At 34.1% G+C, this 27263-nt stretch overlaps 2 protein-coding genes across 3 annotated transcripts in view; one reads left to right on the top strand and one right to left on the bottom strand.

Moving 5' to 3' along the window:
* Positions 1 to 282: 282 nt before the first annotated feature.
* Positions 283 to 2252, bottom strand: LOC119840038 (60S ribosomal protein L34-like). 2 transcript variants are annotated; one of them, XM_038366532.1, is made up of 3 exons: positions 2162 to 2252; positions 1965 to 2036; positions 283 to 609 (listed from the first exon to the last, which is right to left on the bottom strand). In XM_038366532.1, exons 2-3 carry the CDS (start codon positions 2027 to 2029, stop codon positions 315 to 317), a joined length of 360 nt encoding a protein of 119 aa, XP_038222460.1. In that variant the 5' UTR covers positions 2030 to 2036; positions 2162 to 2252; the 3' UTR covers positions 283 to 314. The 2 variants fall into 2 exon arrangements, with proteins under 2 accessions (XP_038222460.1, XP_038222461.1); XM_038366533.1 differs by lacking the exon at positions 2162 to 2252 and adding an exon at positions 2118 to 2136.
* A 384-nt stretch (positions 2253 to 2636) lies between these two features.
* The window catches only part of LOC119840148 (bone morphogenetic protein receptor type-1B-like), a 90656-nt gene continuing 66029 nt past the window's right edge, over positions 2637 to 27263 (top strand). The window contains exon 1 of the mRNA XM_038366660.1: positions 2637 to 2699. The gene's annotated coding sequence lies outside the window, so the exon portion shown is untranslated. The remainder of the gene's footprint in view (positions 2700 to 27263) is intronic.

Genomic DNA, 27263 nt, shown 5'->3' with positions numbered 1-27263 from the left:
GCCGCTAGGTTGTGTCTGTGCAGATACTCAGAGTTGGCAAGCATGGAACAACCGGAAGTAACATGTCGGAGAGTTTCTTATTATTATTATTATTATGAATACTATACTATAAATTATAAAAATTTATTTTGATTCTTGTTCTTATATTTTTTTCTATATTTGTTTCAATTTTGAAAATTTGAATGTTATTAGGTTTCTTGTTAAAAATAATTCTTTAATGCTTCTATAACTGATTATAACTAAGATTATCATAAATAATTGGTAGTTATAATAAAACAACAGTTGGATTTTTTAGTTATATTTACACCTTATCCTCATTTCGTGGCCTTTTTACCAGCCCGCGCAGTCGCTTGCTGTGCCTTCAGAACTTTAACAATCTTTTGTTCTTCAATGAGGAAAGCTCTGACAATGCGTTGTTTGACACACTTGTGACAGAGGACTCCACCGTATACACGTTTTACAGTCTTCTTACGGTAGCAGAGTCTGGAACGTTCCGCGGGCCTGGCAGGTTGGATACCCCTGAGCTTGCTCTTGCACTGGCCACATCTTGGGATCTTCTTGGGTTTCTTGACATATTGGTAGACCAGACGACCACCTGGTGTTCTTACTCTGTAATTGATAGAAGATATATTAGAGAATAATCATACTAATAAAAGAAATGATACTTGTGGTATGTTTATATATTGTAAAATTCCAATCATTTTGTGGTGAAACACAGGACTGAAGCATATAAGTTAATTTTAAAAAATAGAGCTAAGGAGATAGGTTACATCTTATCCAAGATTGTGCCACATTTGCTTCTCACAAAATAATATGTAAAGCAGTTCCATATAACTACCCAGTATATGAATCTTCCATATAATCCATATAATCAAATATAGATTTTTATTCTGTTTCCACCAATCGATAATGTGGTTACTAAGTAAAACTTACATATAATTTATTTTTGGACAACTGGGACGAAGTGGTCTGCAAGCTCTTCCATTATATACTATACTAGCAGTCTGCCTCTGATTTGTCTGAGCTACATACCTAGTTCTAGTACTAGTACTAATCACGTACTTATCAAACAGTACAAGAATTTTTGAAATTGGCCCCTAGTAGTTCCCGAGATTATTATTGAAACCAACAAACTCTTCAGCCTTATATATAAAATCAATAGATGATAGTTCGATTGTTATTAGTAAGCAATAAATTGGTTAAGGTAATAGTTATTATCTTAAACTGTTAAATCAGATTTTTTTCAATGTTTTGAACACTAAAAGTTTGCATTGTGGAATCCCAATTACATCTGCCCTATATTGTTACTGGTTGATCCAGAAATTATCATCAGTAGTATCCATTTAAACAAATCAAATTTTAGTAAACAATTTTATCTGATCTACAGATATGTCACGCTACTGAAACATATATATTTTCAAATTGAAAAATTGAACTACAGTAAGCCTCAGCATTTTATTGTATAAATTGTTGAACCACAGAACTGAGAGTAAAATGTATGATAGTGTGATATTTATATAAATGAAATGATGAAGACTCATTTACATTTTTATATTCCATCAAACTTCGAAGAGAAGTTCCAATTCCATATCACATAAGGATACATGTCACGTATATATATATACAGGTGCTCAATAGTTTCATAAAATATTAATTGTGCGTGCACCGTAACATCTTTAGAACATAGTATTTAACAGTTCTATAATTGATTCAGAAATAAAGATATGAACAAAAGAAGTCTCAATTATCACAACATATTTGTAAAATATAAGAACAAGCGAATTAGAGTTATATATGTTTATCATACACCGTTCAGTTTAGGTTAGTCATAAACATTTTAGGTTATATATTTGTATACTTTACAAATGAAAGACATTTTAGTTTACATCGTTGAAATCATGTAGGTGTGTATTAAGCTGCAGTACTTAGTTACAATTATTGAATAATATAACTGATTCACTTACATTCTCCTCTGGTTTGACTTGGTATTGTACGACAATCGTCGTCTAAATGTTAGACGCTGTACCATTTTGAAGCTGAAATATGAAATAAATTATAATTAACACACGTAGATCTTTTTATTTCACCATTCACCGATAATTTTTAAAGAGATTTACTTATGATTTCATTCGATTAATTTATTTTCCACTTTGAACCGTACCTATTTGACAGCTGTTGACAAGAAAAGAAAACAATTTCTTTTAGATGGTAACCCCTCGCATAGGTTTGTTTTCGTTGCGTCTATTTTGTGATAATGTATCAAGTATAATTAATTTTTTTGGCAAATTTGTTACTTTTGATACAAATTAAAATAAATTTATTATTCACCTCATTTATTAAATGTTTGTTATTTTATAGTTTTGTGAGGCAAATGATAATTTTAAGTAATTTACATCACACAAATTGCAAATATAAAAAAGAAATATTACTATAATAATGAAATTTTAATAGCTTTTCTTTGCTTTAATTTTCTACATGAGGGTCCAGTATTGTTTATTGAAAAATAATTGCATTATTACCTACTTACATTCTTAATATATAATCAACAAACTGGGTATTGAGAACTAACTCCCATCTATATTTATACATGGTAACAATATTGCAAGGTTAGTAAGATGGCCGTTCTTATGTGATGTTTTGTAGTGTTTGTGATTAAAGTTATAAATATCGTGTTTTCAGTGAAATTTTTTATATAATGGGTAAGTTTTATATTTATTTTAATCTCTATTACAATATGTATACCTCAGCGAACGAATCTATCTCACTAATATAAAGTATTGCGTTTAAGAATGATGACAGGAATTTTATGAGATAACAACATTACAAAAAGTCGCTTTTTTCTGTTTAGTTTACTATTTGTGGATATTATTAGAAGGTCTTATAGTTTGAGTAATGTATCTTTTACACAATACTATTCATTTAAAAAGTTATGTGTTACTTATTGATAACTTAACGGTCACATAAATCAACATATTACAAACCTACATACTTTTTCATATAAACATAAGCAGATAATTATTTTTAAATTATACCAGATTTTTATAACTACATCGGTTTTATGTGTAACTGTGATTGTTGGTTATTAACTCGAATATATTGAAAAAAACATTGCAATCATAATTATTTATAAAGTAATGATATTTAATTATTCCAGAGCTAATAGTTTCAAATCATACTTATTAGGTTTTATAATTAATGTGCCTTGAATTAGGCGAGGTGGTGTATTTAGATTGGTTACTCTTCAAACATAAAAGCATTTGTTTACTATTAGAATGTTATATAGATTTTGGTCACTTAATCTTTTATGTAATCCAAAAATACCTAATTCATTAAAATAAGTACTGTTTATAAAAAATCACATTCATTCAACAACAAGGTGAATAGAAAAGTTTCTTTCCCGCTACCATTTTGACTCGTAACTTAATTTTCAACCAACCTTACATATAGAAATAGGTTGAAAATTTTGACAGTGTTTTTATTTTTATTAATATGTAGGTATATGTAATATTAATACACCTGGAGCGTGAGAAAAAACACAATATGTATACTTGGTTAACATTACCTTTCTAAAAGTAATAGGTTATTTAAGATAACAACCAATCAAACAATCAAAATGTTCGCTTTGTAATTTGATTGTATATTTAAGTAGGTACTGACTTGAATCCTTACAAAAATCAAACCTCCTCTTTTTATATATAGTTTAGAATTATGGATAATTCAATAATATTCAAGGAGAATTGATAAGCCATGAAACAAAAATTGCATTAAAATAATTTTACTTGAATTAATAAATATTTGTGTTATACCAGCTGTGAGCTGACCCTAAAAACGCTTTTCTGCCTTCATTTTCATCATTATCAGCCATTTAATGTCCACTGCTAGACATAGGCCTCTCTGTTTTGCCTTACTTTTACAAAATTTCATGAGAATCGGTCTAGCCATTTTGGAGGAGTATGGTAACTAACATTGGGACACGGGAATTTTGTATATGTAGAGATAAAGTATCTTATAAAAAAATTGGATAAAAATAATGATCTTATCACCATCACCACCACCATCATCATCATCATCATCATCATCACCACCACCATCATCATCACCACCACCACCATCATCACCATCACCATCATCACCATCATCAACACCACCACCACCATCATCATCATCATCATCATCTAGATACTCTAAAACAAAGTCGCATTCTCTGTCCATTGCTATGTATGCTTAAATCTTTAAAACGGATTTTGATCGGGTTTTCTTTTAATAGATAGAAGGTTTATACATATAAACCTTCCTATTGAAACGGGGAGGACCACCAATTTTAACTATGTGTATTTAATAAATGTAAGGAACTAGCTTTTGCCCGCGGCTTCTTACGCGTTTAATTCCGAGTTGTACCCCTTTTTCCCCTTTTTTTGTATGTTAATATCTTCCCCTTGAATCACGCTATTAAAAACAATCTTCAAAATCTCTTGTGTAATTTTAAATAACTAGGCATACAGACACTGTTTTACACTATGTAGTGATAAAAAGATAAAGGTATTCAAAACGATATACAAATGTCACACAAAAAATAGCAAGTGTTGTTTAAGCTTTTTAGATTATTTCTTTTTCATACCTAATGATTTTCTAAATTACTGTATACTCTTAAAATAAAATTGAAAACAAATTAATTAAAATATGCCCAATAATCTCTCAATTTCCATAAATCTCTGTGCAGATACAGCAATTTTAGTTGACTAGATAACATATGTATTTCTTGTGATTTTCTAGTTTGTTTTTTGTGATTTTACGCGAGATAACATTATATAAATGTCAAGCCTGTATTGAAATAAAAATGATTCAGTGGTCTATTAGTAAAATTATTATAATTAATGCGAAAGTAATTCAGTCGGTCACATCTGCACGCCAAAATCATTCAACCGGTTTCCGAAAAATTCTTGGGAACGGGATGTATGCGGGAAAGCTTCGGATTTTCTATTATTTCCCTAAAACACGCAGGTGTAGTCGGGGGCAAGCAAGCTGTATCTGATCTGTAACATCAAAATATAGCTCTTTATCGCTCTTAGGTTAATAGGAATCTCTGAAATGAATACATAACAAAAATGAACAGCATTATTTTAATGAATATCAATTTAACATTTATAATTCACACTGACAAAGTTGCGGCCGGCACCGCGATAAGGTCTTGAGATGATTCTCATAAAAAATATCGTAACAAATCAGATTCGGCGGGTGTTGTTTTTTTTATGTTAAACGTTGGCCGCCATGTTTCATTCGAGGTGTCAGAAATAAGCCTTTACAGCGCTCAAAGGCGCTTACGTTGTAGGTTCGTGCTTCGGGGAATTCATCGACATTGAGATGGGTCATTTTGGAATAACAATGCTGCGGAATAGGGTTGGGAGTCACTGATTTATTGTTCTTTTTTATATTATAGGCAAGTTTGCGCTTATATGCATTTATGTAAGTGCTGTTCTGTTAGTTTTAAGTTTCAGTTTGCATTTTTTCAAAAATAATAAATAAATGAAAAATAAAATAAAAATAAGCGCTACCAAAAAATCAAAATCAGATAAGCTCCGTAGTTTTTCGGCATATCGGACAAAAGTAAGTTAAGCTAGGTAATTTAAAACTCTACATTCGTACATCGATCAACATATCAAATAAATAGTAGCGTGTATTTGCCAATCTAATTTCCATATTTCTGCGGTCGCGTAATATGAATCATCGTGAACCGGACATATTTCTTATGGACGCGTAACATTCATGAATGAAGTTAATTGTGTGGCTAATGAATAACATTGTTTTCGCTTTCGCACCACTATTTATAGAATTTTGAATGACGGTTACAATTATTCGAATGTGCTATTTATAAACAGATGTGAGATTAAGATGAGTTGTGTTTAATTGTGGCCTAATTTAATTTTCATTTATATAGTCGGATTTAGGTACTACTTTCTCTAAATATAATGTCTGTTCTGAATTTTGATGAGTACAATTTCATTTCATCTTCGCTTTTTTTTAAGTTTGAGTACACTATAAGTGCTTAACACAAAAAATATGATGGTTTAAAGTTCAAGCTAAACTAAATTCATATTTATTTTTATGTTCTCTATATAATTGGATGTATCTATTGTTGATTCTGAATTATCATACAGCTGGATTTCAGCAATATACGTCACATCTCAATAATATTAAGTAAGTATAGTTATAAACAAATACAAGTAAATATAATGAAAAGCTCAGTCTGTGGCAGCCCTTGTGGATAGGATCAGAGCGCGGGTTAATTTTTTTCTTATTTTCGAGACGCGGCAACACCTCGCGACAATGCGCGCGCCCTTGAAAACCACTATTGTTCATGGTAACCCGACGTCCCTCGGAACATTCTGTCTCACTAATACTCTTACACCTTCACTCCGTGACAGGATTTCTATTTAGAACGGTCGAACAAATACTAATATTTGTAAATAAAAAATTTAATAGAAACTGGCAAATGAAATACCTACTTTCAAATACGCTCACCAGCACGGAAACTTGGCCACATAAGAATCTGACGATAATTTTGTATTTTTCCATATATTGCTACTAAATTTGAAGTAAATGAGCTCTTTGACTGTTTTTATTATGACTTAAAACTTACTTTTTACAAGTACACTGCACCAGCAATGTTTTTAATAAAATTTAATTTCATTGCTGTTGTGTAGGTTCCAGGTTAGGAACATACAGCTGTACGTTGCCAACCAGTGGCTTTTCTATGAGATACAACAATTATGTACCTAATGCATAACTTTAATCAAGTTGGTATAATGTAATCGCAATATATAAAATAGCAATGTAACTCTCATTACGTTCGTGGGATGATATCGCTCGTCCCACGCTGGTGCCACGGCCCGGGGGCGGTAATAGAGGCTCACTCTGATGCTTTAAGGCTCTAGTGATAGTTGGCATGATTTTGTGCTAGGGAATTCTTTATTTTTACTAATGTTATAGATGCGACAGTTAGCCACTTTTGTGTGTTTGTTTGTATATATTTCTCGTCGTAATTCACAGCGTAATTTCTGTTGTGATTTTTTTTGAGATAGACAAGTGGCTAGATACGGACGTGGGCTACTTATCGCGGTGAAACAGTTAATTCTCATGAGCATTTACATCAATCACGTGGGTGAAGTTGCGGGCGAAATGCTAGTTTATTTGTATACTATCCAAGACATCGAATATTAAGCGAAGGTTTTGATATCTCCTTTATAAAAGACAGAGTGTTGTCCTGATACTGAATGAAAGGGGTTAGACTTCATTTACTTCGTATCTGGTTAAACAGCTTTTATGTTAGATATTCCAGATACAATTGAAACAAACATCTACATATATACCTCCATAGCCAGACAAACTTTTATAATCGTCTTTTAAATCTAACGTACCATATCAAAACGAATTTTCGTGGGAACATTAATTTCGAAACAACATTATAACTAGTCCACCGCGATGTGAAAAAGCAAAGGTGTTTCGGGGACGATATAAACCTATATTCTTGCCGTGACCAATCTGAAACTGACGGTGATGTGTTCAGAACACCATTACATTAATTACCACGCTCGCATGTTATAACTTTTTGTTACAGTAAAATGTTTTAAAACATTCAAAGTTATTTCGACTTAATCGTTCACCCCGGCATCCTTCGCTCTTTTAATGTATTTGTTTGTTTCCTTTGTTTATTGTATTGTAACACTCATATTATTAAACTACATATATGCTATTTTTTATCTTGTAAAAACACATCTATCTCATAGTATTTTCTTATGTATGATTTTACGCGAGTATTATACATTTAGAAATTAAAGACTTTTTAACGGATTTTAAAGTCTCGCCGTGACCACGCTCGCTGTAAAGTGTTCGAAACGTCGGGTTAATAATATAATGAATAAATCGCGTTTAAAATCAGTTAAAAGTCTTTAATTTCTACATCTATCTTAATAAAATTGTATTCTGTAGGTTACAACGTTTAAATAAGTAAAACTGCCTCATAATTTTCTTGAATAGAATAATTTCGAAGTGTAGTTTTTTACTCGAAATATAGGTACGACTAAGCCCGTCCATCAATTCGATCCTGACAACAATAGCCGATTCGTTTTGTCGGCCATGATTTTTAGATTTTCGGTTTACGATTACTCCTATTGAGGGGCTCTTAAGATGGGACGGCTTTGATATGTAATTTATATACGGTTTAATGCTGTGCTGTACATTTTGGTAATAAGTTAATCCGTATCTTATAAGGATCCATTTAAGTTATGTAATTTGTATCTATTTAAGGATATGAGGCTAAGTTGTTATCTAGCTTTGTTTATAGATAAAAATAATGTTCAAGTCTGAATTACGAGCACGGAATTTTAAAAAACAGCGTCATGCGCTCACGCTCCTTTGATTAACGAATTCACATTTATCAGTGAGGTGTACATATTATATCTTGTATATATCACGTTCGTATAATCACGCTTTACATGAGGAAAGTCGAAGAAAATACAAACATCGCTAAATAAACAGCGTGTAGAGTGTAGTCACGGTGCCCGCGAGTTTTGTGCTCCTCCGAAGGCTAAAGATAAATATAGCCGAAACCGAGTGTCCACTTCGATCCCGGCTTACGTCACGGCCTTACGACAGCGTACAAACGTTCTCGTAAGAATCGCGCACGTATGTTTACAAGTCGACGACCCCAACATAAAATACTAAGAACGTATTGTTTTAAGTTGAACAGTTTACGATCTAGGGCGTTACCCCTCTAAATCGAGGTATTTATTGTAAAACAATACATTGAACGGCGTGTAAACACGGTATCGCATTCCAATCGGATTTCCTTACGAATTCTACGCAAATGTTTGTTACTCATGTTCCGAAACTGTTCCCGACCGTAAATACGCCGCGTAATGTAATGCTGCTACGATTAAACGTAAATGTTATTAACGTGTTCGAATAATGAGGTATTGATCATTGCAAAGTTGAGTTGAGTTGAGCCTTTGGTTCAAATGCTAAACATAAAATGTTTGGCCAATATTCCACCTAGTAAAATTTAGAAAATGTAAAGTAATCTGCAATTGCATTAACCGGCCATAAGCGGCTATTTTAATAATTTCATTATAGACATAAAGATTAGGTCCTACAAAACAAAGAACACACAAAATTCAAAAACAAGAATTGAGCATTCATACGAATTATATGAAGTCGTTAAAATAACGTCGCTTTTATAGGCACCGGCGCTATCTAGAAAGTCGTGTATCGTTGAAATGATTTCCAACAGTTAACTAAATTCCGTTCAAATAATGAATATTAATGTTCAATCTAAATACAAAGCATGCGAGATTAAAAGCCTCGGGAATGTGGGTGTGCCCTCTTGTCTTTTGTCACGAGCGGCGGTTAACTGAGATTGTATAATCGCTAATCATGAAACAATCGAATGTTGGTTTTATTTGTTAATGATACTCTGTCCAAGCTGATTCGGACCACAAGATCTTGGACGTAGAGGTGACTTTCCCTTGAAATAATAAGCGAATTGATTAGACAAACATAAAACCACACTATAAAGCGAAATAAAATGTAAAACTACTAATTATGAAACCGAATAATTTCTAAATACTGAAATGTTGTTTGAAAAAACAACAAAATCTAATTGGACATATTATTCCAGTATGAAACGTATTAGTAGATAAAATATTATTCCCCGTGTGTGGAATAACATGCATCAAAGCTCATAAAGATTTAATGTTATTTTTCCACATGCGCTTCGATCACTTTCCGGACCCTAACAAAACACGCCTTAAAAGCTTAACATCTGATGATATGCTAGCGAACCCCTATAAAAATACCTATAGACATTTGAGAAGTTTGTTCAACTGCAAGGCGAGGTATAAATTTTCGGATTATCGGAACATCTTGCGTGATCGTCGCATCTTTTGTGGAGACGTTTGACGATGATAATAGTTGTCTTTGCTGGTTGTGTTCACGTACTTTGTAAATGTAATATCATATACCTGCATCAGATAGCGCGAACCAGTGCTTTATCTTCTTCATCGCTAGCAATTTTGTAAGTTCCAACTTCCAACTGCCGGTGTTTGTGCTGTGTAATTGCTATGATATTTTCACATGATTATGTTGTATTCTTCTGTGCCTAAGGGAGAATATAAAATTATCACTATAATTCAATATTTGTATTAAATGTCCAGTAAGTAAGTTCTACTAGTTTGAATTTTGAGTTAAGCTACTTTTGGTGGGGGTTTTTAATGATGTCTTTAGATTTTTTCAACAAAAGACACGCATATACCATAATATGTATATTATTTAATCGAATTTATATGAACACTGCGTGCAGGGAACGGCAAGCAGTTTTTGCGCACGAATCCCGAGCCTCTGCTATTGCCTGTAATTTGTACGTACGTGAGAAGAGCTATTACCATCCTAATTGCATCTCGCACTCGTATTACAACCGATAATTTTCCGCTCGAAATATTCCCGAGTATCGACATTTACTGCTCTTACACCCGCAATGCTCTTTGTTGGAACTCCATTAGAAATAGCATGCGACTTCCTGATAAATTATGGCAATATTTTATGATTATCGACATACCATATTAGGTGTACAGTGACGCTAAGTTATGGGTGTGCTTATTATAAGGTAATAAAGCGGCGGTAATCGCGTCGGATTCTCTCTGAATGGCAAATGTCGAGGCGTGCTCGGGTTTGGTTAACTCGACGGGTACACGCCGTTTTTCTTGTACGGGCGTTGCGAACGAAATTATGCCTCGTTCGGCGCCGAACGGCCGCATCCACTCTTCTTTTTGCCTCGTCCGCGTCGGATTTTATTATTTTTATTTAACACCTGCGTCCAGTAATCTGTATTCGACGATCTCCCGAACGCTTAACTCTTTTTGGGCGTGTTTTTCGTGTCAGAGGGATCAGATTTATAGCGATGGAGTTTTGTCCGCCCGAAATTGTCGTTTAATTTTCCTCGCTGCACCATTGACAATCGATTATGATTGGCCTTGATTGAATGCCTCTCTGAGCTGTAGTAATTTAGTCTAAATTGTGTTTTGTTTTTATTTTGGTTAGTTATATATAATAATTTGACATTTGATTGAAACTCGTTTTCGATGATTTATGTTACAGAATAATAAATGCGCAATAACTTAATTAATTAATATGATATTAATCACGTTAGCATTTGTGTACGTCGACTTGTTTAATCAAATTTACGGCCCATTTGCAATGAGTTATTCAGTATTTGCAAGTTCATCGTAACTACAAAAGTCTTAAATTAGATTCAAGAAATCTCAGTACGTATACACATAAAGCTTTTTGCTGACCTACATATTTTACCTTATTGATGACTCGTGATTGAATCGTGTGTCTATATTTAGTACGCGTTTGTCATTGTCCCATTTAATTATTCTGTTATTGTTTAAATAATTAAAGAATGACATAAATAAACGTTTTATAAATAATTATACATATAAATAGTAAGGGAGGCGTCATTTAGAAGTAATTTGCCATCGGCTCGTGTACGATCGGCGCCGGCGCAGCCGACCTTGTTATCGCAGGGCACGCCACACTCGCGAAAACAAGCTATGGATAATTAATTATAAGGAGGTTTGTAGTTTAGTGAGGAGATGACAGATAAAAAGTCTCGTTTGCGTGGTGTTGGTTGTCTTTTTAATGGCCTATTTTTATGAGTAGTGGTAAAGTTTATGCTTATCTTTTTGTTGTTATGCTATCAAGTAAATTAACGCGGAACACTGCCTATAATATTGTAGACTTGTGTTATAAATTTGTTCATAATAACTTATTGCATACTTGACTATAACCAGTTACACTTAGACTCAATTGGAAAGATTATGTTTTGATGAATAGATATATAATAGAATTTAAAGATAAACACCTAAAAACAATTGTTTGAATTTTAATTTAACTAGAACACCAATGCACTTTTGTTTGTTCAAAAATTTTCTAGTTCGATTTTAGGCGTTGTCTGTCTACCAATTTCTTCCAATCCATCGAATTACCATGTCCTTAACGGCATATCCAAATTGTGTATGAAATACAATATAAATAGGCCTCGCGTCCAATTCCTGAAATGGACATTATCTATTACGTTAACAGATAGATAGGCTCACGATAAGGTGGGTGTACTCCGCTAATGAGTACACATTTCTTATCGCGCATTTCCAACGAGTGACACGAAAATGGCGATTTTTCTAACGCAATTACGCCCTCAATACTTATCTCGGTGCTGACTTAATTAAATATTGTAATTGGGTATTATTATTCCACACCGCGGTGATGACGTGACTGTCATGTAGACATATGAGTAGAGCTTTTTTGTGCACTGTTTGATGCATTGTGACTCTTTCCGTGTCCTTAGTACTTGTAGGTTTCGTCTTCATTTACCGCCCCGTAGCGAACCTTGGTGTATAAATGTAAGGTATATTATAAATGGAGGATGCAATGATACCTCGTGACCTCATGAATGCATGTAACAGCCTGTGTTAAACAAGTTATTTAGCTTTATGTCTCAAGTTTGTTGTCTATTATAAAATATAATACATTACATATACATTTTAAGATATAATTTTTGTCTGTAGACTGTAGGTATATTATGATATTGTGTGTTCCATTTTTTATTGCCAAGGAAGAATATATCGCTACGACATAACGACCTTGTTTTCTCACGCAAGTATAAAATACAGCCATGAAAAAACTTTAATGTGACTCTCAAGTTATTTATATTGTAATTTCATAGTAATAGCATTTTGTTATATGATAGCGTGAATGTAAACATGCAGAAATGTTACATTGTTCGATGGAATCACATTGATTTACTGGTAAACCTGTATCTATGATTAATTTCGTTTGTTTGTACGTACGTTGTAATCTCAGGAACTACTGGACCGATTTCAAATATTCTTTCACTGTTGGATGTGTACGCGATCACTGAGTGTTATAGGCTTGTATGTACCACGGGCTAAGCCGGGGCGGACCGTTAGTGTATTAGTAATATTACAGTATTAGTATTATAGTTTGATGTATCGCAGTGAAAAATACTGTGCCTTAGATGAGAGAATCCGTTATCCAATCCTATATACTCATATCAAAAGTAACAGAGATATCTTGTTCTTTTAATTTTTTAGTTAATTATTATGAATTAATATTTAGCGTACAAATTTGGCAACTAGCTTCGACATCTGACTTTGAATTATAATTTAGATTTATAGTACTCTATTCAGATTGTGTTTTATAAATGAGCTTCTGAATTAACTAGATCCCTTTATTTAACAAAAGTTTTTGATACATACAAACATTTTTATATAGTTATACATACGAACAGTTTCCCATGACTAGCATTTTTATATTAGAATAACAATAACACAAAATGATACTCAAAAATGAGAATGACCGGTCGGATTAAGATAAACGTCCGGCTACTGTTAAATTACAAAATTACGGTCGCCTGCGCCCGCGCAGGGTTTCAATGCCCTAATATATGGGTGCACACAATGCGAGCCACATAAATTGATCCAATGATAGATTCCATTTGGATGATTGTAGTAATTATATCGAATGAGAATTCTCTACCGAACGCTTTTAGTAACTATGTAGTTTTGTAATTTGGAATTACTTTAATGTGGGATATCGGTTTTGGTGAAAGCTTTAAGTTAAAATGTTTGTTTGCGAGCTACCTTTTGGGCAACTTATATTAAATAGTTGTTTATTATCATCGTTGTGCTATTTAAGTTTGGTATTTTGTTATTTTGGCCTACTAATATAAGACCAGTGTTTAAGATTTCTTACGTTATTTTTATATTATGAATAATAATTCCAAGTAAAGTCAAGTCCGAGCACTTAAACGTCAAATGTGTGCGTCTGTGTGAGGCTAATAAAGATTCTTTAATTTATATGCAAGAAAACGGCTGCATTTAAAATTAATTGGATGTTCGGAAACAAATAAATATCGATGACACCGTTTTTTTTTTCGTTGCGGGAATTAACGAACTTGTATACATAGGTACGTACCTCATAAATAAAGCGAGTTTAAAAGGAACATTTATTCAATTAAGACGACATATCGTCTATTGCTATGTGACATTTACATAACTCAACTTGATTATCATCGAATCGCGGTGATGTATCAGTACAAAACGCGACACGAATCGTACGTATACGTCATCGAGCGTGCGCAAAAAGTCGGGTAAATAGCTCGCAATAGATGTAGGTACAAGTAACGATAAAGTTTTTACGGAAAGCAACGATTCCGTACGGATCAACGACATTACCATCGTGTTATGGTTACAAACCGCACCGCCTCTACCTGTGCCCGTGGACCCGGCATAATTGTTATTCTGATCCCGTATCGAATTATAAAATAAAATCACAGACTAAAAAAACGCACCTCGTGGCGCCTGCCCGGACCTTCGCGGTAATATGTAATCCACCCACATCCTTATAGCGAACGTAATAAGGACTAAATTCGAGTTCGGCAAGGCCAAGCGATTTATGGGGCTTATAAATCAAATCAGTCGTAAGAACGTGTGTGTTTTTACACTAATATAGATGATTAAGGAAACGGATGGTTGGTAGGTAGGTAGGTAGGTATGAGGCGCATTATGAAATGGCCAAAAGTTTAGTGCTGTTGATTGCTGCATGGTTTTGGGTTAATTGCGTTTTTAGATTTTTGTTATTGACATTCAAATGGCTTATACTGTTTTTAACTATTTGGAGGTGGGATTTTAAGTGTATTTTTAACTGGACATTTGTTTGATGATAAGGTTTCTGAATTTCGTAATAATGTTAGTGACTTTAATTGATGTTAAAAATAATATGTGTCTTCGAATGTGATGTTTATGTGTTTAACTTTGCTAACTTTGCATATTGTAACACAAGCGTTACAAACAGTATGTACATATAAGTCCTGACTATACACGATTTGAAAGGAGTTTCAAGTTATTTTTTTTAAGTAGGTATACAAGGAATAAGTAATTCGTAGCACTACACAACGCGCCGCAGATATTATTCGAGCGGCTAATTAAATCTGAAAAATTCCACCAAGCAGCAATCTTCGAAAACATTTGCCCAAAGTAACCCAAAATGCTTTAATTGCGCTTCTGAGTAAAATTCAAATTATTCAACTGTTATGCCGCTTGTGGGTCAGAATTCACTTATCTGAAGAATGTATGCTAATTAGTTTCCGTCTTATACAAAAAGGGCACGAAAATGTCTTTGAACAAAAATATGTATAACTAACCGGTAACTCGTACTGTCCCTATAATAATATAAAACTGAAGAGCTTTTTCTTTAAACGCGATTACAAAATTTCTTTGACCATTGGATATTTATCTGATGTCTGAGTATAGATGGCGATATATGCACCGCGGGCGAAGCCGGGGCGGCCCGCTGGTTATACATAAGAAATAACATTTGCCTCATTTCCCAGTGCGTGCTCCATAATTTACAAAAAATGTTTTTTCAAAGTGTATAAAAATTGGAAGTTAATGATTAGTAATTGTTAATGCTAATAAGTGCTAATTGCGGTCCGTTACTGGATAATCTGATTATTATTTGTGAGAAACCGGATATGAGGAGCGTTTCTTGAATTTTAATATGTACAATCCCTTTTGAACCTAATTAGTAGTTTGAATTGTTTTCGGAAACGTGTAACTTTTATTAAAACTTATTTGAACTCTTTGGTAATGTTACGTCTAGGGCAGGATATAGGGTATTAATAATTTCCGTGCGTTTTAAGTTTTTGTATCGCCTGTAACACATGATTTCAAATAATAATAATGTGTAGGTTAAAACTCTTGGTATTAAATTTTTGGAAAATTCTGTTTCTATGGCATATGGAAAACTATCTTGTTATGCTATTTATTAAGTTATTTAAATATGGAGTTTATGACAGAAAAAAAGTAAGATCTTAATGCTATTAAAAGATAGTATGAGTAAGATTATGAAGTTTTAAATAATCTCGGTCCAATAATAGCGAGAGACGAACATTCAAGATAAAAATAAATGAATACAAGTACAATGTCATCGCGCTATCTACATACAGATGGAGTGGTTATTGTACGAAATGAATAGCTCGTGATTGACGGGTTTCGTTGGATTTCTTCAGATGGTATGTGGGCAGCTAATGCTTTTCGAGAACACAATGGTATGGATATTAATGCGTTATTGATATCACTGCCATGGCTCGTACAGACGCTTAGATTGTGAACTGACTGGATTTCTGAAGCAGGTGTTCATTTTGTATTGACGTTCTGACGTACTGAGATCGGGTGTGACCTTTAACATCGCCTGCTTGCTTGGAACTGGATTTTAAATTATCTTGGTTTGTATTAGGTATATTTCATATTGGCTAGGATTGCAATATTCTATTATGAAAGCCGTAGTACAGTACCCTTTTAAATTTTATTTCTGAGCCATCTTATTTTTTTACTATTATAACAGGTATAATTAACTTATATGTGTGTATACGATTATGCCTTGCGTATCTAATAAAACAAATAACATTCCCTACTAAGTAAAGTAAATTAGAACTCGTTTTAAATCATGATTAAATTTAAAAAACTTATTCCTACCCCGACCAGCCAAACCAACTTCGATCCATCCTGATCCCTCAAAATGTTTTTCTATCCTTTTTTATGCGATGTACCCATATTTGTCTAATAACTTAAAATATTGCCGTGTCGCGTTTAAGAGGATTATTATTCTGAACACATTGGTATGCATAAATCAGATTAGTGCCTGTAGCCATCGACATAGCTCGCGTGGTGAATGGGATTCGATATGGGTACAATTACCGAGTTCTGAGGGGTCATAATTTGTCCCTAAGAGGCTTACGCGCTGAAGTCGCTAAGCGTTGTTATGTAATATGTAGAATGATGTGCTTATCAAACGTATTCCAGGTTATTTAGAAAGAAAGAATGAAAGAAAATGCATTTATTTCAAGGACAAAACAAAAATAATAATATTAATAATAAAAAAAATTGCTCGATAGGGCGATCTTGAAAAAGGGAAGCTTACTCAGCTCAATTCGTCCTGCAGCTATGCTCACAGCGCTGGTTTTCAGTGGCCCCTAGACATTGTCACGCTTAGAGAAACATAATAATATCTATTGTATTGTAAATGATATACACATCAGTATATTTAATCGTATATGTCCTGAAATGATTTGGAAACGTATGTTAAAATGTAGATTTTTAGGTTGAGGTAAAAATTAAGAGATTCTTTCGTAGGTGGATTTTAAATTGAGGTTTTCGCCCCGTACTTTAATAAGTACCTACTTGTTTGTTATATAATATGTACTTAGAGCTTTCTTTAGTATTTGTCAATTGTGTTAATGTAAATTATTATTGATCGTTAACCAGAGCGATAATAACATATTACGATTAAGCTCTTTAAAAAACTATTACGAAAGGGAAAGGTAATTAATAACCACTGTAACACTCACAATAGTTTGATTGTGTGATATGCTTTCAGCACACAACTCTTTCGCAACTTATCGTCGTTACCGACTTATCGTGTCGTGCCCCGTAATGTTTGCTAGTGTAAAAGTTGACTGATATGAAATTCGTGAGTTCTGGTTTATGGCGATGTTTCCTGTGCAGGGGATAGAGTGGATTTGTTCCGGTTGTATTGGGCTGTTTTATTGTTCTAAATGGCTGTTATCGTGTGTGTGTGTGATGTATAACGGTGATGTGAACGGTGGGTGTATACGAATGTATAGTCACTGCGTCTTTCAGTATCGTCGCATATTCTTTGAATTGTTTTATGTCTCTTTTTATGTGCCTGAATAATAAGGTGTATGGTAATGTATATAGGTATTTTTAGATACGTCAAAATGTGAAATTCAAACCTATAGCATAACCAGTCTTACAGGTTGTACTTCTTAAACATTGTTAATTATTAATTAACTGTATAAACCTATACAACTAATGTATGATATATAGTTTAGATTAATTTTGGCTTTTGTTAGGCGATTAAATTGCTTTGAAAATCTGTTTATACTGAGATTCAAGTTTAGATTAAGATCAAAGTCTGGCTGTTGAAAGGACAGACACTTAACGAGTTTTATATATGGCAGATTAATTGCCATTTATTGTTTTGTATTATTCTTGTTCTTTTATGTGAGCTATATGTAATTAAGTATTTCTTGTATTTCGCTTTAAATTTCTCTTAATATTTCAAACATGCTTATTAGAATGTTTATTGAAATAAAATATTTATATGTATATATCTTTATATTGATTATATTTATATAAAATTTATTTTAAAAAAGCACATAAAGGCAGTAGGGTCAGTGATGAGAACCTCCGCCTTCAAATAAAATAATATATAATCAAGAAACTTAAATCACACGAACCCTATTTAATATTGTTTGATTTGTAATAAGCCAATAGTAAAATCGTAGACACCATTCAAAGAGTATCTAATTACACATTGTTTCACAGTAGAATAGGGTCCATATTCATAAGTGAAATGATCCGAAACTAGTTTGTAGTTGTATCATAAACAATTCATCTTAAAGTCAATCTTCATTTGGATGTCCGTCAGTCATAATGAGTGACGCGAGGCGCCAGCATGGATTACTGAGGATATTACTACTTAACCGGTTTGTTTATACTTTTGTTTTTGAATTTGCTATTTGTAGTTGGGGTGAGGGTATTTCAAGAGGGATCTAGATTAAAAAGAAGTGTTCTGCGTTATAGCATTCTGAAAAAATATACATTTTTTTTCCTTTTCATCGTCTTTATTATTGAGTTTTGATTTTATTTTTCTGTTTTATTTGAAGGCTGTAAAATACAAGTTTCATTGAAACATACACAGAATAAATTAAAAAAACGGTATTATATTGCAGTATCCTAAAACATAGATATAGATGTAGTATAGATACGAATAGATGTAGAAGTGTGAATGAAACCTACACTAAACAACGCCATTATACCGTCTCTGTTTCGTAAAGTATTTGTGATAAAGGTGCAGTCTAATTCGAGTTTGTTAAAAATGTCTAAATCACGAATTTTATTGCCAAGTCACAAACCTGATGGTCGGAATGAAAGTTTGCGTGGGCGTAACGTCCACTCTAAACAAACCGTGGACACCTTATAAATTAAAAATGTAAATGTACACTGACCGACAGAAGTACTGTATTGGATATTGAGTTTTATTTATGGTGTAAGTTCTTCGTTGTCAAATGAATTTATTAATTTTATGTTTTAAATGCGTTCGATTTTTTATTGGTCAATAGGAAAGCGCTACGTCGCGATCTCACCTGCTAAGACGTGGTCTAAGATAGAGCGCACATCTCTAGAAGATCTCTAGAAAGAACTCTTCTCTTGAAGAACCCGATTTTAAGCAAAAATCAAGAAGGAAATCGAAATTTAAGCCCATAGAAAAATCAATGTTTAGATCAGTTGTATTGGAGTTATAAAATTTGAAAAATCTAAGTAGATATAAGCGGCAAAAGGCTGGCTAATAATAAATACATCGAAAACGTCAAGTGAAATGTAAAAGAAATGAGAATTTAATTGTGTGGCTTCGTGATTGACAATTTCAAAAATATCAGAGATATTTCCAACGTCGAAAGGCAGCGGTTATCTTCAAATGCTTGATAAATGGCGTCTTATTAAATATGAAATTTATTTCGCAAGGATCATATTAGGCGCCTGAGTTCACATCGTATTTATACATCCCGCATCCGGTAAAGTTCGCCGGATTTCGCGGAATATTTATAATAAGTTCCGTTAGTCCCCTTTATACTGCCTGGACCCGCTTCGTTGAATTTATAGCAATTTTAATTAGTCGAGTATGACTTGTGATAAAAGCGAACTGTGCGGAATATTTGAATGTTTATATCAATTCTTTTAAACTTTTATCTTCATTAAATAATTTATGAAAGTATCGAAATAAGAATTTTGTAAGTTACAATAAATTATATAGGTACGTACTTATTAGATAAAAATTCACAATTCTCCACATACTGTTCAGTTCTTTATTGATTCTTCCATTGCAAGCTCTCATAACATCTTACATATATCCCGAGTGTTCTTTACAAATGCTCTGATACAATTTTAGGCACAACATTAAACATCGAAGTAAAAAGTCCAATCGGTTCCCAGACCGTGAATACGTATTAAAATGAAGCCTGAACACAAGGGACGTTGTTGTCGTTCTCTCTATTCACTTTTTCATTCGAGTGTACATTGGCTACGGTTAAATAATGATTTCCCGTCTCGCGGACTCACAAAGGGCCTCATTACGGAACCCGGCCCGGACCGAATCCTTTCGTTAGAGAAACCATTGTGCACCGTGGTTAGAAAAAATTTGGTTTATTTATCACCTCTATACGTCGTTAAGAGAGGTGACATACGTGGGTTTGGGTTTTAAAAGATGACTTTAAATGACCGTTATTAATCACGAGTTATTCTTTATTGGAGAATATCGTGTTTAGGTTAGAAAATTTGAAATAAGCTTACATTTTTAGATTTAAACTAGCTGCGCCTTGCGGATTCACCCGCGTAAGTCCGTATCCCGTAGGAATATCAGGATAAAAAGTTGCGTATATGTTATTCCAGTTGCCCAGCTGTGTACCTAAGTACCAATTTTCATTGCAATCGGTTCAGTAATTTATGCGTGAATGAGCAACAACCATACACACATCCTTACAAACTTTCGTATTTATAATATTAGTAGGAAGTAGGATAGTAGGATATACGGAGAGGTTAAGGTTTAACATTTGTTATATACCGACATGAAAACAAAATATGAAGTAAGCTTTGTGAATAATTTCCCTAGCCTATGCCCTATGATACTGAAATAATTTTATGTCAACAATCTTGATCAATCAAGATTGTTAGCATTACCTAATTAAAAAAGGCTAAAATCGGCAAAATAAAAGTGCATGGCTCGTTATGGTCCGTGTATTTGATCCATATAATACCCAATTGTCTTTTGCGAATTATCAGTAGGTACAATGCGACAATTGAGCCGAGGCACGTTCTAATCAAAGTGACACACATTGTTCCAAATATTTGTCTTGCAATTGTCGGTGAGATTGCGATGATCTCATCCTGGGTGCCTTTTGTTTCTATAGGTTTTAATGCGTTTAATGTGTTGCTTGCTATTCCATACAACAGTGCCCTCGCAGCCTTTCAAATTATCCGCTAATTTACTAACATTTTGATTCAACACCAACATTAGGGATGCAGTTTGTGATTCTCATAGATATAAATGCATTAATATTTCTAATAAACGTTTTGCTTCTCAAACTCAAACAATTATAAATTCAATCAGACTTTATCTAACATAATATGTATATCATAATAATGATGCTAAAGAACTGTTCTGTATTTCTTAAGCGAAAATATTCTATGGATTTTAAACTATAATAGACTCTGTACTGATAAATTTTTAAAATAGGTAGAGCTCAATAGAGATAGATAGATTTATTTATGATTGTATTAAGGGCTGTTGCGTAGATCGCGTTTTCTGTGATCGTTTAGTTGGTTGATATTAAAAAAGATCGCAAAAAGTTATCACATAGTAATAACCATTAAACAGCACATGAAATGAGAGAAGGAAATAAAAAGTATACCTACCGCTCATTGGAATAAATGTATTTAAAAGAATTTAAGTTCTGCTTTTGGTCATGTTGCAAAATTTCATTTAAATGGACGCTTCTTTGTGAAGACTGCTAAATTCTAATTATGTTGTTTGAAACCAGTGCAATAATTAGAGGAATGCTTAAATTTATTTAAATGGGCAAACTTATGAGTTTTTTTGTATGTATTATAAGATTGCCAATGTGGATTCGAACGTTTAACCGATCTTAACTCGATTCCTAGTCAAAGTAGTGTTACCCAAATAGCACAATTATACAAGTGTTGTAATTAAATTGCTGTAACTTTCTATTCCTTATTGATTAATTACAAAATGGAAGCAAAATTAACGACTTAAATGACTTATCTCAAACGGCTTTATAAAGATATTTTAATTCTAATTGAATTAGGATTACAGTTTTAGTTGAAATCGCTCAGCTTAATTCTTTAATATGTAAGCGGCGACATCAAAGTGAATCTTATCTCTCGTTGACAGCTTACAAAATCTTTTTAATTAGTCGGGGGCTTCGACCAGCCCACACTTTACTCCCACGCTTTTATTAAGATCGCACCTCTTGTTCTTATCTTTTTATGTTGCCCTGGTAGCTGGCGTTAAATCTGCTTTATGTGTATTTTGTGAATCGATCCGCTTAAAACACTATTTATTGCTACGAGTTTCTTTATTGCGGTCAATTGGCATTTAATCACCGGTGAGGTAAAAATAATGCCTTCAAAATCCAGTTTTGATTAGTTGCAGTCGTCATTGTGTAGCTAGAATTCAGTTCGGGCCTCAGGGAAATGCAGTTTAATGTAAACATATTTTATACTGTTTATTTAAATATACTCGCTTTTGATGTTTGCTCTCGGAATTCGAAATTCAAGCTCAGTTACTTGGGGCAATGAGAAATTCTGTGAATCTTACTGTGAGCTTTCGTTGCAAGTCGATTGCAAATATAAGCTTTAACTTGTTGGCTTTCTAGTGAATACTTAAATCTGCTTAATACATTGTTGTCGCTGACGCCTTTGGCAAATGGCGACCACTTTAGCAAGAGCCCTGTCTAGTTTCATAACACTACCCTAGGATATATCTCTTCTATAGAAATGTAACAAAGTTTCTAGTCTTTTCTACATTGGCCTATAAATGTTGAATGGGCATAATCGGTACAATCGTAAAGTCTTATCGACTGCCTCCGTCATAAAAGTCAGTGGAGTTTATGCTGTTTTAACGTCGAGTTATTTATATATTTTGTGGATTTACTGCCGAGGAAGCCTATGAACATCCGTTCGGACCGAAATACTCATTCTCTCCCTAGATTCCGCGACGTCTCGTTGGGTCGACGACCTTGCGAACCCAACTTAATATATTTAATCCTTCTGCAGTCTTTGCAGACCAAATCCAACCGACATCATGTATATTGTATATGAATGAAAAACAAACGTAAGACACTAAAACGTTCTCATTATAACGAAAATATACAATTTCGATTACATCTAACGTTCCAAATTCCGCTCTCATATCATACATTATGTTGATTCCAATTTTCGATTCGAATCGTCAAGTGCTATAACCATTTACGGAGATGCGTTCCTCCCGCAGTGCATTCTTGTCTACATAATGCAAGTTGGGGCGAGTGGGAGCGAGAGGGAGCAGGTGTTTGGGTCAATGGTTGCAAGGATGGTGTGAAGTCCTGTGGCTTCCAATTATTCTGACGGCGGTGGTCGGCGGGCAGGCGCCTTGCCCCCTATCGCGGCTCGCCATCGATAATACAAACCGGTCCGTTTTTCGTTTATGGGTCTCAGCATCTTGATACACCTCGGCTTTCGGCTATAATCACATGAAAATAAAACGATGTTTTTTAAAAGCGTTCAGTATTCCCAGTTTTTATCCGCTTAGATTTCTGTTTGCGTCTTACACAAGTCAAAAAAGGCGTCAAGACTGGTCATTAATATTTATTACCTACTCGAGTCGTAAGCACCACGGGTTCTGTTATCATGCGTATTAAAATGCCTTTACTGGTTAATTACTGTAAGCTGCCTCGGACATTGATGCCGTATTGAGGTTACAAAGAAAATTCAATGGCAAAAACGGACTTGCAAGTTCGTAACGACTTTCTTTAACAATTATTTTGATCAACGGTCACTCTGCCCATTAGTAATTTCCTGTGCTTGATTATAGAATTCTTTGTTTGTTTTTGCTGCAAACAGTTTCGTCGTATTTGTCCTGCGCCGAGTCGCGGACATGTCTCTGGTATTTTGCAATTTTCATTCAAGAAAGTGCTCGTATGTAAGGTTCAAACGTGACATGCAATGCGGAATCACAATAATAAAGGGAAAGAAGATAATAAAAATACAAATTATATTAATACAATATGCTAAAAATGTAAGATTTTGTGACACACGATTACACAAAACACACACTGCATTTGAATAAAAATATGTTATAAATTGTAAATATATAGAATACCTTTCACCACAGCTTTGTAATTTTTGCATCACCGTACATTTTGCAACTTAATAAGATTACAAATTACAATGTTTCAAGTGTTTAAAGTTTCACAGTGCGGTTTGTACCTTAGCCCTAGCATACATTTCTACATTAGCAGTAACTACTCTGTCGCACGTTTTACCTCAACTCCGTCTAATTATAGAAACTCTGTGCACGCAGCCTCCATTATTACTAACTGGTTCCATAGTTAAGTAATATCATATCCACGTCTTGTGCTTTTATCTAAAAACTTATCATTTGCATCGCGCACGACCGGGTACTCCGTGACTACAGAATATGGTTTGTTTGCTTTTTACGTATTTGCTACTTAGTTCGGATGCAATTATTCCCACATGGCCCTATTCTACGGGCCGTGAGATAATCGCAAACGGTAGTGTCCGAGCACGTAGCTGCGTCCATATTGGGATGACAAGATTTTTTCACCATCGCCCACCATAGGACGAGACATGACATCGGACATGACTGTATGTATCACTGGAAACGCTCACTGAGAACGTTATGACGTGCCTTTTTTCTCTCCGATGAATGTTTATGTCGATTCAGCGCTGTGACATTCGCAAACGCGGCGCGTAACGGACGTTGAATAATTAATTTTTGCGTAGAAATGAGAACAGCGAACAAATCTCACGATCGCAATCTCGCGAGTGATCTGTTGCGAATGTAAATTGCCTAAAGACGTAAGCGATTTTTTCGAGAGGCTCGTTAAAGTTGAGCGCGAAAGTTATTTACGTTTTGATGTTTTATGCCCTTTGCCTGGTCAACGCAAGCAATAACAAAAGCGAGGCGCCAGCGGTCCTGCAGGAACAGGTCTAAACGACTCCAGTTTTTATTCAGCACCAATATGGACCATTAAAATGGGTCGTTTCGCGACTTCGCGCTGTCATTTTGTCTTTATGTTATGTGAATAAAGAGAGTTGATGGTTTGATGCTAATTTTTTTATTGCTTTTTAAGAGTTCATCTTTAACAATTTGAAAGGTTTTTTAATTTGTGTGTTGATGTATTTACTTGGTTGGATCTAATGAGTTTTTCTAAACGATATAAACTGGCCGTATTATTTTTTGGCCTATAATTTCGTCCCTAATTGCATTGAAATGTAGCTCTAGATAGATAGAGACACACGAAACATTAAAATGTATGTTCGCCACTTAACAAATCGCCCGTATGATAACCATATTTGCATAATTCCAACCGTGTCGCGCGTTTTTTTTTTTTGATGGATACCGCTACTCGACGATGATAAATGATTTTGATTCGAAGCCTTACATTATAATACTACCATTTTAGGTTGGCTATAAAAGCAGATAAGGAAGCCCGGAAACGTTGTCCTCCACAAATCGGTGCCGTACGCCAAATAGGGGTGCCACCTTATAGATAAGTAATAACAAGACGTAAGATAAATTAACGTTGCTGGTGAGTCGCATCTTTCTCTCGTTAATGATACGTTAATAAAAAGTAATAGTATAATATTTATTATAATATTTGATTTGGGTTAAAGTACAAAAAGGTTCTGTTTTATTTAATTATAAATATATCTATATTTGGTTTCATGTGCAATAAATTTACTTAAAAATGTTTTTGACAACGTTGTAGTAATAACAGAGCCATAAATTAAATATAAGTTTTGTTTCAAAAACTTAAATGTACAATAAAAAGTCTCATTTAAGATATATCAATGAAAGATGAATTGCACATAGTATTTGATGAGATAACAGGTATATCTTTTTTTTTTATGTCATAGGGGGCAACTGAGCTGGTGGTTCGCCGGATGGTAAGCGATCACCACCGCCCATAAACATTCGCAAAAGTAGTACCTCTGCGAATGCGCTGCCCGCTTTTATGGGGTGAGGGAAAAGGAAAGAAAATATCGTAGATCATTTGAGAACATTTTTAACGACGCTGACGCGACAACCCTAATCGTTGGGTTCTTATGAATTATCCAAGCGCTCGCGTGTTGGCGACTCGGCGGCGCCCGCGCAGGCCATACAGCGCAACTGTAAACACAAGAGAGATAATAAACGAACGCGTGTTTTGTTCACGAGTGTGTCTTGTCTGTCATTTGCTGCGCGTAGGCATATTGAGCTCGCTGAACTGAGGGAAGACTAGTCGTAACTACTACTTTATCGTTAAGTAAAGGTAAACGTAAGCAAGGGTGAAAAACAAATTTTAGAATGACTATATACCAGGAGAACAGATAAAACTAAACCGCTTTCAAAGTGTCAGAACTTAACCATTCAAACGAGAATACACAGGCGGCACAAGCTTTCAAATAAAAATGAATTATCAGAATCGGTTCACCCATTCGCAAGATCTGATATAACAAACAAAAAATTAATTACAGTGGATTTGTAAACTTCTTCTTTTTTTGATGTCTGAGATTATAAATGCATACAGCATTTAAGGATTGTAAGGATTTATTATCACCTAAAAACTAATATAAACATAGTTTCCAATGCATCTTAAAAATTGGTAACAAACAAAGCATGGCGAATCAAATATGTAGTATACGTTTTCTCCGGGACGCTTTTCCAGCATAGTCTAGTTTGGAGCTAGTTTTCTGTAATTCTAGGTGTGTTATAGCATATGGTACATGTCATATGGTCCCATAGCAGCTCACATACATTCCCAACAGTACGCTAGAGTACGCGTATGACTCTGGTCGCATAAATTCTAGTTGGAAGTCAATTAATGCTAGTTAAGGCAATGGTGACTGCATTTAAATGGGCATTGCGATTTATTGCGTTCTGTATCGATAGATTGTTGGAAAAAAATGCTTTTATGATAATCTTTGTGCGTTAGTGCCTTCGCAGCTAGTTTCCCCGTGTAGGAGAATACAAAGTGATTTATTAGGGGGTTGTCGATTAAAATTAATGTAAAATTTTTATTCGTTCCGATCCCGTGTTCGTCATTGGTTAGCTAATAGCCTGTAATCTTAATATACATATATGAATTACGTATCACCTTGTTTGTCCACGATGGTCTCCTAAACTACTCAACCGATTTTAATCAAATTTGCACACTATGTGCAGTTTGACCTGACTAAACTAAAAAAGATGTACTACCGCGCGATTATTTTCTTGGACGCGCTATTTTCAGGAATTTCTGGACCGATTTCGAATATTTTTATTGG

This window comes from Zerene cesonia, chromosome 5, assembly GCF_012273895.1.
Source record: "Zerene cesonia ecotype Mississippi chromosome 5, Zerene_cesonia_1.1, whole genome shotgun sequence".
Taxonomy (NCBI): Eukaryota; Metazoa; Arthropoda; class Insecta; order Lepidoptera; family Pieridae; genus Zerene; species Zerene cesonia.
The sequence above is the reverse complement of the archived record's forward strand: the minus strand, read 5'-3'. Positions and strand labels throughout refer to the sequence as shown.

Coding starts and splice junctions, on each gene's coding strand:
- LOC119840038 (XM_038366532.1), bottom strand. CDS start 2,029: ATGGTACAGCGTCTAACATTTAGACGACGATTGTCGTACAATACCAAG. Junction 610..1,964: donor AAGTCAAACCAGAGGAGAAT/GTAAGTGAATCA, acceptor TATCAATTACAG/AGTAAGAACACCAGGTGGTC.